This window comes from Nuphar pumila, unplaced genomic scaffold (assembly GCF_984573655.1).
Source record: "Nuphar pumila unplaced genomic scaffold, dmNupPumi1.hap1.1 HAP1_SCAFFOLD_1297, whole genome shotgun sequence".
NCBI classification, from domain to species: domain Eukaryota; kingdom Viridiplantae; phylum Streptophyta; class Magnoliopsida; order Nymphaeales; family Nymphaeaceae; genus Nuphar; species Nuphar pumila.
In genome coordinates, this window is record NW_028323636.1 from 18,827 (window position 1) to 36,270 (window position 17,444).

General features: G+C 52.9%; 1 protein-coding gene and 1 pseudogene across 1 annotated transcript; one reads left to right on the forward strand and one right to left on the reverse strand.

Moving 5' to 3' along the window:
* Positions 1-1,328: 1,328 nt before the first annotated feature.
* Positions 1,329-8,209, forward strand: LOC149809398 (transmembrane 9 superfamily member 11-like; annotated as a pseudogene).
* A 6,454-nt stretch (positions 8,210-14,663) lies between these two features.
* Positions 14,664-17,150, reverse strand: LOC149809399 (tRNA (guanine(9)-N1)-methyltransferase-like; the record flags this gene model as incomplete). The annotated part of the gene is made up of 4 exons (XM_089994855.1): positions 14,664-15,014; positions 15,062-15,163; positions 15,501-15,801; positions 16,945-17,150. Coding segments are annotated over 4 exons (960 nt in total), but the record flags the coding sequence as incomplete, so codon positions are not given.
* Between the last annotated feature and the right edge of the window lie 294 nt (positions 17,151-17,444).

Genomic DNA, 17,444 nt, shown 5'->3' on the forward strand with positions numbered 1-17,444 from the left:
GCCTAGAGGTTGCACTGTCACACACAAAGCGTCCAAAATGATAGAACAGGGCTGCGATAGGCAGTCAAAATCCGTAGTTATCACCTGAGATATCATTGCATACAATGGGCCTGAATTCGCTGATTGCTTGATACAACCATTTGAGGCGTGCATCCAAGTGGCTAGCTTGTGTGCGGTGCACCATTGGAGAGCATGATGCAACTGCTGGTAAGTATGCATTAGCAATAGCATACTGGACAATCTTGAACGCCAAATGCAATGGGAAATGACATGGTCTGGTAAGAGCAGCTGTCGCCTGGCTGCAAGGTGGCAGCAACCCGTTACCTTGGTTGCTCAGGCTAGTCCTGCTGTGCTCAAATCTTCACATTGCAATCTACTCCTGCTGGAAGGCTGATGCTCATCAGGGCATCCACGGCTTCGCGTGTAACGTTCTTGACATGAAGTAGGCGCGAGTGAGTACGGATCTCGAAGTGCTCGCGGGAGTCCTTGTTGACATGAGGAGATCGAAGTACACAATAAATGCGCCTACGTGTTGGCAAAGGTACTGTCCCTCCGCAGGCTGCTCCAGTGGAGTCCACGGCATCACGAATCTGAGTTACGGCCTGATCAAGCAGTGGCACGTGGTAAGCCTTGAGCTTGATGCGTAGCACCATTCCCGCTGCTGCAGAAGCCTGGACAGGTACATTCGTGCGAACTGGACGAGCTCTAATAGGTGCTTGTGAAAATACTCGAGCTGCGCCCAATTGGCGCGGAAGAGAGACAGGCATGGCAACACTAGAACTTGCAGAGTTCCAACAGGGTGCAACACAACGCCTCAGACGGTGGGCGCACTGTCCTCAAATGACGACACCAATTTTAGTCTTCTGAAAGCAGTGCTTCTCGGGATGTCAGAAAGAACATCCCTGGTGAGCATTCTGCCTCGAAAGCTTTCCCACCGCTTGTTCATGCGTGCATTTGGCGGCAGGGACAAGGTCACGTGCCACGTGGTAGGACCAGTCACAACAGTCATCCGTTTCCCCTCTCATGACGCGGGAGTCAAAAACGAGGTCAAAAACAGTATTCGAGGCAAGAGAACACACGTTAGAACAGAATCGTGTTTCAACGCACTATCCGATAGGTGCGGGAAGTAGTGCCGCATACAACGGCGTGAACATTGTTTTCTTGGCTTCTCGTGTAATTAAGTACAAACGGTTTTTTTACGGGCACATTAGGCGTTGGATTAGGGTTGCTGAAGTACTCTTACTGTACAACTTACTGGCACGTTCAGTGAGCCTGCACTCTCAGGGTGCCGTGCTATTTGCTGCATCCACTCAGGGGGTCAGTGTAGGATGCCAGTGCGGACTGGCCGCACGAACGCCATCATGGCAGGTACACGGGTAAACACGAGTCTACTGGGATTGATGCTGTGCATGTTGGCATCGTGCAGCGCTTATTATATTCCCGGAACATATCCCAGAGAGTTCGCGGTAAAGGAAGACTTGCCAGGTAAGGACCATGACTATCTAGGCCGCAGCAGGGCAGCCTCGCCTGAAATATGCGTGAAAACTGTAAGTATTGTTGCATATAGTGCGAGGGTAGGTATATGGCGCATGCACTCGACCTCTTAGATAGCACTCAGCTGTGCAGGTGTTGATGTAGCGTTCGGTTCGGAATTCGCTGAAGCCGAGGACCAGCCCTGCACCTCACGCGCGCGCTGCTGTAATGTAATAACCGCTACAGCATGTCATGTGCTTGACACTTTGACTTGGAAGCCTCAGAGTCGTTGTGTATCGACGTTGTCGACGCACGACGTGGTATCATTTGCTTGCGCTAGCTCACAGACCATGTATCGTCCAGATTACTTCATGCATGTCAAATCCATGACAGCGACTCCACGGCATTACCTGTTGGATTTTACGCGCTGCATTAGTTGGTTGGACCTGTCACAAACAGCGTCATGCTGGTCCATGTTTCTGTGGACCTCGCCGGGCTAACGATCGCTAAAATTTGAATGATGAGCCTTGACAGACGCCTCTCGTCAGGACCTGGGCTTCTGACAACAGGAAGATGCTGCGGACGTTGCGGTCAAACCCTGGACAAGTTCTAGTCGTTCTGTACAGTCCGCGCTCACAACCATTCGGTGCTCGTAACAGTTCGTTGATCTTACTTTGTTTGACATGCAAGCCGTAACCGCGCCTTTCCGTCCCAAACATGGCACACTGCATGTTGCATCCTCACTAGACATGGATGCAAGCTGGGGTATCAACTACGCCAGGCTTGCGTCAAGCAACGCGCCTTCCGCAAGGTGATGGCATTATGAGATTTGTTACGAAGAGGTGAGCATGGAAGTAAGCAAACGTTTGGCGCGCTCTCACAGCGAGGTAGTGTGGCATAGGCCACCTATGCCACGTTCGGGGATTGTGTGTTGCGATACAACGAACATGTGCATGCCTGTGCACTTTTTCGCCTCGTTTGTTTGTCATGCATCTTTTCTTCTTTTGATGACGATGCATCTGGTGTTAGTTGCCACTGGTTCCCACATGCTTGGCGATGTTTCTCCCTGCTTCAAGCCCTATCGTGTCAAATAGGAGCAGGTCCGGTAGATCTTGCCATGTCAACCCACGCGTGTGATAAAGTGTTCCATAAGCAATTTGCCCAGAAATTGCATTCGGTAGGCAGAACCATACATAGGACGGACCATGGCTCGCCCCGACTACAGATACACAGCGACATTGCAGCAGTTTCACTGTAACGCAGCAGGCTCTCATTTCACAGCTACTTGCACTCCACCATGTTCCTCACTCACGTACTCCAATGAAGATTATCCCGAATCTATCCTGTTTTAACCGGCGATCCTGTTTTATGTGAACTCAAATAAAGATTATCCCGAATCTTTAGTGGAAGCCCTCGAGTCACCCATGTCAAGTCAGCATCCAAGTATTCCAGGAGAGACATGTCGTGCTGCACTGAACATGGTCCACTTGTGACACCCATTCAATGCGACTAACTGTCGTATATGTAACAACAGCTTGAAAAGGGCAGAGATGGAAAAACCAAAATAAAAAGTTGTGCGAAGGCCAAAAGCTAAAGGACAGATAAAATCTAATTGTATTAAATAAATGTAACTGCAAATGAGTAAATGTAACTGCAATGAACGGCTCTTGTCTTTGCAGTTGAGGTGAATTCTCTGAGCTCGTTTGACACGGAGCTCCCATATGATTACTACTCCCTGCCGTTCTGCACACCGAAGGAGGGTGTCAAGCGCTCCACGTCGTCCGTCAACCCCGGGACAATCCTCTCCGGGCTAAAGATGTACAACTCGCCATACGTCTTCAAGATGCAAGTGAGTGCCCTGATGATGATGTTCCGCTTTACATTATCACCGCATGCTGTTGGACATTGGCAACTCCAAGTATAATTTGGGAATCTGCGCTTTCCAATTGCATGCTGCTACGTCGCGTGAACGCTCAGTATTCGCACTGAATGGTGGGGGGGGGGGGCGGGTGGCGCGTCTGAGGCGTCTGAGCTCTGTGTTGAAGCAATGCCTCCTGAGAAAGGTGCATTGCTGATGGTGATTCTCAACTGTTCAGGGGGCTTCTGCCTGCTTTGCTATTGCATTGCCACCTGAGTAGCGCTCCTTGTCCACTTTTGGCGTGCTGGGCTGCTGAAACTGCAGGATTGTTTTCTCTGCTGGAAAGCATGCTTGCGTTGACTGAGGTCGCGCGTGCAGGTTGAGGCCACGGCTCAGGCAGTTTGTGAAAAAGGCAGCGCTGGGGCGTTGAGCATGAAGCAAGCCGAGGTGCGTCAATGGCGTTTTCTGACAAATTTGGTATCCATCATGATATGCCGAATGCAAGCCCGGTATATTTAAGGTTGGCTCTAGTTGGCTTTTGCAGCTCACGAGACACTCCCTCGCACATGTTGCATCCCTGTCGCTAACGACCAGGGTTTGACCTGCACAGACGTGAGGTTTTGTGCATTGGGGTTGACAGCATCGTCAGCTCCCGAAGTGCTTTGCTGGATTGATTCAACTCCCGTTTGTGTCCCAAAAATGCATGCATTTTGGACATCTAGACCCGCAATTCATACGGTCAAGAGCTGAGCTCCTGGGCTGTTGCTGAGCTGTCATGAGCGTTAGTCTCCGCTGCAAGAGTACACGAAAGCAACCACACCACGCGACATGCAGAACCTGAAGCACAAGATTCAGAACCGGTATCGCGTGCGCATGGTTCTCGACAACCTTCCCATCACGACTTACGACCTTGAGAAGGGCCCGACAAACGTGCGCCCTGGCTTCGAACTTGGCTACACCGACGGCGAGAAGTACTACATCTTCAACCACCTCGTCTTCAACGTGCTCATCCACAAAACGCATGGCGAGTTCACCCGTGCCGCAAAAAACCGCTATGAGAACCTTGACCTCGCAGCCCGTAAGCTGCTCTCCTGGCCTGAGGGCACTCCCAACGAAGTCGTCAGCGCGCTTCGGGCTCGCGCCTCCCGAGAACTCGCCGCCGACAAGAAAGCGAGCAAGAAGGCAGCTGAAACGGCCACAGAAGCGAGCTCCGCTTCAGACTCTGAAGCTCAGGAGATGTGGATGGTGGTTGGCTTCGAGGTGATGCCTTGCTCGATCAAACGCACCTACGGCGACAAAGTCACCGACGTGCCATGCAAGCCTCTCGGAGCACTCGACAACCCGCCCCCCCAGGTCATTGCCGAGGGCCAGGACATCATTTACACGTACGACGTGTACTTTGAGCCGAGCGACGTCGAGTGGGCGTCGCGTTGGGACGCCTACCTCCGCATGCCGGGCGGCCGCGTTCACTGGTTTTCGATCCTCAACTCGCTCCTCGTTGTGTTGGTGATGTCCGTGATCGTTGCGGTGATCTTCATGCGGACTGTCCGCCGCGATCTCGCCAAGTACGAGGAAATCCTCGTGGATGGCAGCAGCAGCGACGCGAAGGAGGAGTCGGGCTGGAAGCTGGTCAGCGGCGATGTGTTCCGGATGCCTGTCGACCCTCAGGGCCTCGCCGTGCAGGTCGGCACGGGCGTTCAGATCTTCTGCACAGGTGCGGCTCCTGCTCAGAGCTGGGTGCATGCTGCACTAGGAGCAATGGGCACAGTCTTAACATTGCACACATGGGGGGTGCGGACGGAGGTTTTACCTTCAATTTGATCTCAATTTGCAATACTTTGTTACATAGAGACAGAACTTCTCATACGGCACAGAAGTTACACAAACCCACACTCGCAACGGAACAATGACCTTTTAGCACACAGATTTGAACATCAGTTTTGATTACTCATACATGAAAGAGGGGGGGGGGGGCGCGCGGAGGTTGGTCACTCAGCGACATGCTCGTCTTGTTTGTGGTTGTAGTGTTGACAGGGCGGGGAGCGCCTTGGACAGTTGGTCAGTTGTTTCAGGCTGCCTTGTTTGGCGCGTATATTGTTTGTGTGTGCCCAGGCTCTGAGGTCGCATGGGCCTTTGAATGTGTTTGCCCCTGCCTCACGTGCTGGCTTGTAGAGTGTACCCCTGGCATGGGAGCGCTGCTTTGTTAGTCCACGCTATCTAATCAATCAAATTAGAAGCACAGCAGGGGAGCATGTTGCCCTAACATCTCCATTCAATCCGAGAGCTTGATCGCTAAGGTTCCAGATTGAGAAACCGTGGAGTCAGTGCCTATACAGCTCTGTGGTCGGTACCTAACGTCAATGGTTTGGGCTACATACAAGCGTGATGGATGATGGGAACAGATACCAAAGCTGAGGGGAATCGTTCTCGAGGTGGTCAGTGACAGCAGATGGGAGTGCATCTCCTGGGTAGGGTGCTCTGTATGGAACAGCACTCACTGTAACTCTCATCATGCCCCGTGATGAGAGCTGTGTGATGTACGCAAGGCAAAGCTCATTCAGCAAATACTGGCCCGACCTCATCAGATTGTGTTTCATCCACATCTTACAAACAAGTTCTTACGCTGACGGGACGTTGAGAGATGCATGCATGCATGCGGATGGTCATCAGATCTATCGCACACGTTCTCTGCAAGCAACGAGCCGAATCCAGTGCGGTCTTGGTTTGTTTGCTAACAACTGTGCTGAGCTGCGACTGCAATTTGACTGCTGGGTGTTTTCGCAGGTGTCGTCACTCTCATGCTGGCAGCGGTGGGCTTCCTCTCGCCAGCCTCTCGAGGAGCCTTGCTCACATCGGCAATCGTGCTCTACTTGCTCCTTGCCATCACCTCTGGCTTTGCAGCCGTCCTCCTCTGGGGTAACCTGCAGCGCTCGTACACTGGCTGGACCGGCATCTGCCTCAAAACCGCTTGCTACTTCCCAGGTTCGCTCACCTTCGACTGCTGCTGTACGTCATGTGACACACAGCGACGGCAGCAGCTGCGTGACAAATGTGCTGGATGACAAGCAAGCTTATTAGCCAACAAAATTAAAATTAGGACAAAATAGCCAAGTTTTTTTTTTGGCGATTATCACGTCATCATTGCCATCTACTGTGCCTAATGATCACATTGCTTGGGTCCACAGGGTACCTGGAGCGGTGAAAACGACAGCTGTGGGCATAGTCGTTGCTTCTTAAAGAACACCGCATTGCTGGTATTACATATAGCACTTTTGCGCTTTTGGTGTTCCTACATGTTTCGTCCTGTTTGGGAGCCTTCAGTACGGTCGGACCGGTCAAGGCATCCGGATGTAGAAACCGTCTACAGAGAGACAGTAGAGTACACCCACCCATTCTACATGCCACGTGCAAGCACACGTTGTTGGAGCGTGTGTCACTAATGGAGGCAGGCATGCACCAAGTGACTGCAGGTCGTGACATGAACCAAGTGAGGTAGCGACAGGCATGCGTCACACAGAGATTCTGCTTGATAGACTCAGCGCTTCGCCAGACCGTGTGATTTGCGGTCCAATCACAAGCCTGAGAAATGTTGAATTTTTCAACAGGAATTGGGTCCGAAGTCCAACGTGGCGAAGCTCTGGATGGACTTTGTACTCTGGAGCAAACCCCGGCTCGTGCATTTTTGTAGCGTTTCGATGTGAAGTCTGGTTCATGGCAGCTCAACAGGTCGACATGTACACAGCAGAACAGGCTATTGCAAGATAGTAGACATTGTTTTAGTCAGCCAACTCCGTGCGCCTCCATGCAGGAATCACAATGGCGGTGCTCACGTTCATGAACATCATCATCAGCTCCACAGGCACGACGGGCGCCATCCCATTCACCATGTACTTCTCCCTCCTGGCCATCTGGTTCGTCGTCTCCATTCCGCTCACCTACGTGGGTGGGTTCCTTGCATTCAAGACCCCTCTCCTCCACTTCCCCTCCCGCACGCACCAAATCCCGCGCCAGATCCCCCCCCCCCCCACCCCCTCCAACCCCTACCTGCTGTACATTGCCGCAGGTATCCTGCCGTTCTGTACTCTCTTCATTGAGCTCTACTTCGCGATGACCTCCATGTGGCAAGGGTACTTCTACTACCTCTTTGGGTTCCTCTTCATCGTCGGCTTCCTCACCATCATCATCACACTCGAAGTGTCCATCCTGTGCACGTACGCCTCTGTTTCCTCCGAATTCACCACCAAATGCTCCATGTCACGACACCGATTGCCGTATTGCACATCAGCATTTGCTGGGAAAGCCTTGTGGGAGTCAATTTGGAGTGAGGTGCATTGTGTCTTCGGTGTCAGGCCAACCCAATGAGAGGAAGGGCAAAGTGTCCAAGCGATGCGGCCAACCTGAAGCTGCGATTCCACGACCGAAGTTGTAGTTGTATACCTCTTGGAAATGCCGCGATCTGTCCAGTCACCGCAATCCAACAACAACACACCTCATCTCGATCCATTTTTGTGCCGTTGCATCTCATGAGGAGCTATGTCCAACTGTTTGCCCAACGACTAGTGAGGACTGCCTACAGCTGCAGTTGCGTTCTCACTTCTGGCATCACTCTGTGCAGATATGTGCAACTTTGTGCGGAGGACTACCAGTGGTGGTGGGCCTCGTTCCACCGCGGAGGTTCCGTGGCAGCCTATCTCTTCTTCTACGCCCTTCTGTTCCTTTTCAACACCCTTACTGCGATGCATGGCCTCAGCATCCTTCTGTACCTTGCGTACATGACCGTCATCATCCTCGCTGTACACATCTGTATGGGGCACCGTTGGCTTCGCTGCTTCCTTCGCCTTTGTATACGCAATCTTCAACGCTGTTAAGGCCGATTAACGGGAAGCGCAGCACCCTTTCGCCCTGGCTGTTTGCGGACGCAAGGGCATGCCGGAGAGCAAGTGCTGCCTTGATGACTGGTTGGCTGAGTCATTGTGACGAAGCAGCCTGCGTGGCGACGGTTTCGCCCCACTAGCGTGTCAACCCCAGCCCTCCCGAATATTGACCGCTTGCTCTTACTCTGAGCCGCCCGTGAGCCGTCTGCACGTGTGTAGTTCTTAGCAGGTGGAGTCCAACGCGCTTGCCGTTCAAGGCAGGGTCGATATCGTACTCTTGAGGGATTTAATGAATCGCACATGGTTGTGGGAGTAGCCAGATGGGTGACGCAATGTGTGACGCTTTGCATACAGCGTTCTGTTGTTAGGCCCACGAGTTCGTGTCTATTCTGAGTAGCATCACCAATATTTAGCATCGTGAAGTCGTATTAGACGACCCGGGCGATGACTGTAAATGTCTGTACTGTGTTTGACGCCTCTACGCTTCCAGTCGCTACGTTGTACTGTATCAATGTCCTTGAAAGCAAGCGCTGTGAAGCGGACTCCAATGCTGCGTGCTGACCTTGTTGGCCTGCTTGTGGCCCTGCTTGCATCTTTGGTGGCGCGACGACAGCCAATGCTTACTGCCACTTAGACTGGAACGGCCCACTGGATTGTCAGTGCTCTTCAAGATGAAATGCCGCCTCGGTAGGGTTACTTGCCGTGGAGGGGGGCCTGCGAGCGGTGCAAATGTCTTGCTTTTGCCCAGCGTCTTCTTGGTTGATATCTTCCGAACAAGAGCGATAGCGTCACGAGCCCGGAATACATCAAACTTGCACGAGCCCCAGGCTCTCTTGATCCCATGGAGTATGCTACATTGCGCATATATCTGACTGTTATGAATTCGTGATGCTCTGCAAGCGATAGCGCGATTTCATGAACGACGGGCATCATCATGTCCAGCATGACGCACTCTAGTAACATCCCCACGACCGACCTTGGACAGACTCGAAAACAATTTGCAGACCAAAAACGTGAGGAGCAAGAGGCAGAAGAAGGTGGAACTGTGCAGGTGTGTTGAGCAGAGCGGTGTGCAGACATCTGCATTTGGTTTGAGTGAGCCGTGCTGCAGCCCCAGATTGCATGCCATTCACTCACTGCCTGCACATTTCTGATCATCGCTTTGATTACAGGTGTTACTGAAGCTTCCTTGTGGCAGCGACAAGCGTGTAGAGGTGTGAACTTTGGGCGTGCGGTTTTCAGTATCTGTATACTACGCTGCGTGCGTTTGCTCACTTCGTGTGCGTGCATGGGAGTCTGCTGCATCGCCGTGTCCAAAAGAATCTGAACCTCCTTCTCGAAAAGATATTTATTCGCCTTTACTCCCATGGGAGCAGTGATGGATTCGTGTATGGTCGTGCGTGCAGCTTCACCGAAGAGACCTGCTGTTGTTAAGCTGTTGGAATTCGGAATCCACAGTCGAATTGTTACGCATGGTATTCAACTGATATGTATTCAATGTACGGGGTTCAAACTTGACAATGTATCGGATGCCGTCATAGAATTGCACCCCGATCATAATTGATTGGTGTCCAAGTTGCTGTGTCTTCCACACATCAACGTAATGGAGCGTTATATACGCTGTTGATGTTCATTCTTGATAAGATCCCTTGCTCATTGCCAATTACCAGAGTCTTCATGCGACGGGCGGCGTGCCGGATGCCGGAAGCGCGCCATTCCCACAACGTAAACTCGAAGCGAATCTTACAGCGGTGGCCTAAGCGGCGTTACATATAGTGACGTATGTACATAGCGTATTTATATATAGTGATATTACTAAGAGGTAGACGAGTTATTTCGGACGTTCTGCACCGTGGACCCTCGTCGTTCGTCGTGGCATCTCCGCAGGACCTAGGGAGATACCCGCATGTCTAAGTGAAGCAACCACTTCCATTCTTCCAGCCATCTGGCTCGTGCTATTTAATCGAGATGTTTCACAGGTGAAAGCCGGACATCAAGTCGGATACCTCAAAGCGTTGCTGCAAGAGCAAGACAACCTGCCAGCCGCAAGGACGAAGTTGATGTTCCAGGGGAAAGCCATGATAGACCCGCTATCACTATCTGACTATCCAGCTCTCACAACCGGGGGCGAGCACATCATTGAAGTTGAGGTGCGGCGGACGATGTCTCATTGCTTATTCCTCTCACATACGAGAGTCGCACATCACATAAACGTAGCCTGCATGGTGGCCATGTATCATTTTCCAGCGCCACTGCATCCTGCATGTTCTTCCCAAGGTGATTACTTTGGCTGCGTGCTTTTCCCATTCCGAGAGTGGTTGGTTTGTGGAAAGCTGATTTGAAATTAATATTGTTCGTATCAAGAATCGCGAAAGTTTCGATGTGCATGCGGTCGTGAAAATGCCATGTGAAACTAGTTCGCATGGTTAACAAATCAATTGGGAGCCAAGGCCCGCCTCGAGCGATGAGACATAGTGCTGACCGGTCGCTCTTGATTCGTGAGAGGCTGACTGCACGCCGAGTGTCGTCATAGTTCTTGGAATGTGCAGTGCTCGTGAAGATCCAGAAATTCGTGACTTTTGGGGTCCTCGGCGGATCAGCCCTTCCTGGCATAGCATCCATGCATTGACCAGTTCTGGGCAAAAGCCTTGCTGACGAAGGGTAATGTTGCAGTTGATGAAGTGAGGAAGAAAACAAGCGTCGACTTGGTGTCTTGAGGACTCGCTGACGGGGTGAGGTTGCACTGCTGCATAGCAACAGTTGCCACTGAAGCTTTCAGACATTAAATGGTCTTCATGAAGCACAATTCTTGGCCAAGCCTGTCGACCAACTCCACAACTCAGCGCAAAAAACATAAAGATGTTGAGCTGCTATTTTTCAATCCCAGCTCTACCAAGGCTGGAGCCATTTAGTCTTTGGGAGACCCGGTTGTGGTCAACATTCTAGCAGTTGAACACTTGGTCAGAACATGTCGGAACATGTAAGTTGGAGCAACCACGATACCGGGGATTGTGAACTTGCAATACCAGGGGACACGGTCAGCTGCGGCCCACACACAAAGTGGAGATGCAACTTCATGTGGTGTGTTACAACGAAGCGGGAAAGCAAAGCAGAAATAAACTGCAGACAAGGACGACTCAATTCAAGAACACACGAAAGAAAATCAAACCAAACACACAGGAAAACAAAGAAAGAAAGAAAAGGACAATCAAAACAGCCAGCCGACAAGACTAAGGGAGAGCAAAACAGGAGCGCTACAACACGACACACCAACCCCTCTACACCTCACCTGCCTCATCAACCGGCAGCTCACAACCCGGCATGAACTGCCGGCCCACGTTCTGTGCAAAACAAAACATGGACCGGTAATACATCTTCCCATTGCCACGGCACAAAGCACAGCTGAGTTCTTGCCGGACCGAGCGCACAAAAGCTGCCTTCGAAACACCTCCACTTGCAGCCGCCACATCGCCTAGGTCCGACAAGAAGCGAAGCCTCTCGCCCAAGGCGCCCGAACGACTCAACTGCAAGCGGTATGAAGTCGTAACCGACGTCTTGACCAAGTGACTTAAACTGACGTCTCTTTGCCTGCTCCGCCCGCACCACGGCAAAACCCGCATCACGAGCCGCGCCACGAACGTAAGAAGCTGCGGTAGGATGCGCAACCACGCAATCCAAGACGACGATGCGGCCCTCCGGCACGACAGCCAGAATGTCGCCACGCCGCAGACCAGCAGCGCCACTGCAGTGGCCATGAGCGACCAGACTGCTGTATGCTGGTTCCGCACTGGAAGCGCAACCAGCACGACGGATGGCCCAACGCCAGGCAGAAGCCCAGATATCGTGGCGTAACGTTGCCATCCCAGCAGTTTTATTGCAGACCATCGCATGATCTGGCTTCCCCGCATCTCCAGCTCCACATAGACAAGGCGGAGCTGCTACCCGAACAGGCACCCCGAGACCTAGAAGGTGGCGTCCAGCTGAGACAAAATCCTCATTGCTAAGACGCGTAGTGGCAGCACCAGGCAGCGCAGTGATCCACGCCGCGGAAGGACCAGTCGCAGCACTAAGGAGACGAGCCGCATCCCGTCTACCCGCGTCGGTGGCCACATCAAACGAGGATTGGAAGTCGCGAGCAGCGCGATTGCCAATAACTCGCGACACAACGTGCTGCACAATTCGGCCACCAAAGCGTCTGTGATGTCGCGAGAAGACTGCTCCCAACCACAGTCTGAAGCAACGCTGTCATGAACGCGTTGCCAAGCAGAGATCAGAGGAGCCCGCGCTACCCCAGTAAAGGGCATGCAAGCTGCCACACCACCTGCCATGGCAGCTTGCGCCAATGCCGCCCCAGAAACAAGAGCAGCATCAGCTTCCACTTCGGAGGAGAAACGCAGCCCTAAACCACCATGCCGTAAAGGCAAGGTCATTTGCTGCACCTCGCGACCTCCAAGGACACGCGCGCCCCGCGGGCCCAATGGCCGAAGGCAAGCGAAAGAGGCAGACGGCGGCCTGAAGGATCGCTTGCTCAACACGACGCGTGGCCGCCGCCAAATGCACCCACGGCACAGAGCGCTGGAAATGAAACATGCGCAGGGAGAGGGATGCCCGCAGCAAAGCAAACTGTGATTGCTTGGCAGTGGAAGCCGCATCAACTTCTCAACCTGCGACGTGACACTGTCCGCGCGCGCGGACACAACGCCTGCAACATATGCGTCTGAGCCAACAGGAGTGCCGCATACTGTGACACCATCCGGGTTGTGCCGGACACGCAGATCCGCAGCCAATCGGGCGATCGCACTTGGAGGGCCTCCCGTGAGGGCGCACTTGCGAGGTTGCACCGACAGACCCACCCCTGCAGCGCCACGGGGTCCCTGCAACATGGAGAAAGCAGCCCGCAATTGCTCAGCGCGACCCACCATACTGACGTCGTCCGCGAAAGCAACAATTGCGACACCCGGCGCCGCCGCACGCGCACGCTCCAGCGGTTGCTGTAAAGCTAGGGCAAACAATAGAGGTCCCAGTGGGTCACCTTGCCGCACGCCTGCTTGCGACTGCACCGGAGGTGTGCCAGGAGGGGCTCCCAGAATGTGCAGGTCCGAGGGAGCGCCATAAGCCCACTGTACAAAAGGCAGCAGCGCAGGTACGCGGTCTTTCACCGCAGCAAACACGGCCGAACGCGCAACGCTGTTGAAAGCGTTGGCTTGGTCCACAGTGAGAAGGGCCGCCTCCGGATCTTCAGCCAGGGCAGCGCGAACAGCATGGCCCACCGCCTCCGCGCCCCCCGGAACGCCCACACCCAGTTGAAGCGGGGCAAGCGTGGGACCAACTTCTTCACAAGCAGTCAGCGCACATAAAGCGGCAAACCTGTACCAAACCTCGCCAATAGCGATGGGCCGCACTCCACCGTCTGGCTTTTGCAGGCCCACGAGAGAGGCGTCCAAGAGGGAGCTGTGACGTGGAAGCTCACCACTAAGAATGAGATTGACGAATTCCAAAGTCGCATTGAACGCCTCTGTGGTGGCCTTGGCCGCTGCCACAATGTGCTCGTAGGTCCACTGCGACGGACCACTTGCCGCGCCCCGCTTGGACTGCAGACGCGACAGCGTCTTCTCCAGCACACCGCCTCCAATATGAAGCGCCTCGGTGTCGTCTTGAAGCGTCTGGGCAGGGACCGCAGCGGGGTGCTTGGCGCGCAAGGCAGCAATGACAGCAGGCGAGCGCGCATCAGCCAGCGGGTCCGATGCCAAAGCGCGCGCACCTCTGGTGATGCTGCTGGCCTCAAGGAAGCGCTGAATGCGTGCCGCCAGTTGCTGATCTTGCGACAAGCGTCGGCTATGCACCCGGCCCGAGGAGATCCGAGCACCTTGTCCTCCATCAATATCATTGTCATCCAGGGGAGCTCCGTTCACTTCATGTGGTACATGATACAACACCGTCCTCGATTGTACGCTGTGTGCACGTTTTTGAATTCGTTTTTTTTTTTTTTGCAGCTCCCAATTCTCCTTTGTAGCACAGGACGCGGCCATGTAGAGAGCTTGGGCACGGGCAGTTCATTGTACTCGTAGGTGTCTGAGCGACTGTGCGTTGCGATGAAGAACTCCAGTCGTATCTGTTGGTCAGCTGTGACTGACCTCGTTGAACCCAAAGGCCAAGGTGGCATAATCAAGCACAGAAGCATGACCTGTGCACCAATACATCACAGGGCACTTGGCACTACGAGCCACCTGACCGGCTCCCGAACTCAAACGAGGTAGCCCACCGCAACAAATACAACCAGTGGGCGGTCATGCTCACATTTTTTTGGGACTCTCCCACAAGTTTCCCAGAGCAATATGTACAATGTTCAGATATGTGCATCCAAAAAATATCCAGATTTGATGTCACGCTCCCCAAAACTCGACATTTGTTGGTATTGTTACACAGTAATCAACAATACGGTCTGCCTCGTGATTTCCTTAGCCCGACAGATTGTCGAATTCATCTGCTGCGACATGTGCTTCACCTGCTCCCCCATCGGCTTCTACTGCCCCAACGTGTTTGATGCAGTCTAGCTCTTGATTGTCCTGCTCTAAACCATCAGCAGCACCACCTGATCTATCAGTCGACTCTGCACCGTAATCGGCACAATCTTCGCCTGCATCGCCTTGCCCCCCCCCTTGCTTGCCTTTGCTGCCAGCCACATCGTCCCCTCCACCTGCGGTAATACCCTTCTTACGAGAAGGAATGACATGCTCGCAAGCCACCTTCCAGTCTTGTGTCTCGAGAAATTTCAGAAGCGTGGCCACAACGTGGTTCACAGCCAGCACCTACAGCAGCAAAAACACGTAAAAGAAGAGAGCTTGAGGGAGCAAACGCGATGGCTGTACGCCAACAAGTTTCTCTTGAGGCTACCAATGTCAATAAGGATGCCACGGTGTTGCAAACAAGATGCATTGTCATCAGGCGTGACTCGTGCCTGCAACAATGCAACAGGCTTTTGGTCTTGAGAAGTGAGCAGTGATGAAAATGATTATGCCAACCCAAAGACTGCGGCTTTGACAACGGGCGAGACAGCCAGAGCTGATGTTGATGGTGTATCTTTGGACAAAACTACCGCATCCACATCAAGATTGACAGCTCCAAGTACTCTCTCGAGACACTTGGGAATCCACTCACCTGAGACAAGCCCACCAGGATGCGCCTGGCCTACCATAGCCTGACCTGACATGTCATCTTCTTCGTCTTGTACGTCGCGCCTAAGTACTGAGATGTAAAAGCATCCTGCAGTGTGGCGAAGCAGTTTGACCACGCACCTTGGTGCCTGACAACTGAAGATGGTCACCAATTGGCAGCCGAGCAGTCTTGACACCATGAGACTCCGCACGATCCAAGCACAGGCGCTTGTACCGATTGTGGTCCACGATGCCCCCGATGATGTACACATGGTCTTGCTCGAGGGCGGGCAGCACGTTATCTGAGTCGGCGGTGAGATACACGATCTTGTCTTTCTTTTCCTTGAAAGCTTCAACAAACTGCTCCTCGTGCGTGCCTAGCACCCAACTGCGGTACCCTGGGCACTGCTTGTCCATCATTCCCTCGATCACTTTGTCGAAGCTGCAAACGCAGAAGCAAAAACAGTCAAGCGCAAGCTTGAAGAGGGCCCACCATTTTCCGCTGACCAAGGTCAAGTCATGCTTGCGTCATCATCCAGTTGTCGAACCTTCAAAACGGTCATTCTTACCGGAGCAAACCAAAGGATATGAAAGGGTATCTGGCTGCACGATTTTATGGTCAGCACCTCCACAATGAGATACAGAACATTGGCATTTTTTGGTACCAGACATAAGCTTCTGCACAGGGTAAGCGGACCATGATGTGGCAAGTGCGAAAGCAGACAAGCAAGGAATGATTAAGTAAATCGAGAATCATGCCATGTCCCCTGCGATGCGAATCACGGCGAGAGAGACGTACCTGAGGGGCTTGGGCCCCCGGCCGTGGCCGGTCGGCCTGAGGAACAGGCTGGCAAGTGTCGCTCCACCGTTTCTCAAAACAGCACATCAACGACGCAAGTCACAAACACACGCAGCTAGCCGGAGCATCGCTCGAGGAGTATTGGACTCAGGAACGTGCTGTGGGATGATGATGATAAGGTATGTAGGGGCAATGCTATCATGTACCGGCGTTCTCTTCAAGTTTTAGCTCGTGCCAGCGGCGGCGCGTTTATGACAGGCTTGCTCGTTCCGACCGCTGACGTTCAATGAGCTGCAGCACTTCGAATGTGCTGTCGTTGTTTCGTGTTGTCTACTTCCTGCCGTTATCTATGTGATGTAATGATGATGTATGCGTTTACAACACGACCACTGTTGGCATATGAACTGCTTGAACCCAGGTCTGGGATGTCAGCTGCGCTGACATTCTGGCATATGAAGGAGGTACCCAACGGATAGGGTAGGACGTCAAGCAGTTCATGTGCCAACAACCACATCCACATGGACATTGGCAACTCCAACAACAAAATTCAGTGCCCCTGCTACCATGACCTGAGCTAGCGTACCTGGGAATGGATAGGAATTTGGAATGGTTGAGGAAAAGTCCTAGCGGTAAGCGGCAACAAAGCTTGACTGGGGGAGGGCTCGATGGGAAGGGGGCGAGGCGGGGGATACTGACTGCAAACACATGAACTCACCGCACATGATTATCGGGTGGACAACTGCACACAGCAAAGGACGGGAGTGAAATAGGGCCGGGTGAACAGACCTTGTCAGATGCAGGCTGCAGGGCACGGTCGCCCTGTTATTGGACGATATGCAGTAGGACAGTTGCTGGACGAGGGACTTGAGCTCCTTCGGTTGCATGCGATCTTGAAAGTCCAAGTCAATGACGAGCTTGACACCATTGTCAAAGCCATCCTGCAAGCGCGCACGCGCTGCATCCTTCTCTGCCTTCCTCTGTGCTGCCTTCACCTGCAATCGTATATCCCTGTCTTGAGTTAGAGACGATGTTGAACTCCATTGACAAGCCTACCTTGCAGTCACGTTGAAGTCTTGGAAGGTGCATGCATCCTCTCCTGCTGTCCAGATTCCCGAAAATGCTTGGATTTTCGGGACATGATTGGGGCTCGAAACCCATTCTGATCAAGCACTGATCTCATGCACACTATTGAACCAACTGAAGACAGTACAGACCGACTGGACTGTCGCCTTTCAACGACCACAGAAGGAAAATATTGCAGCAAATATTTGACATTCGCGGCTCGT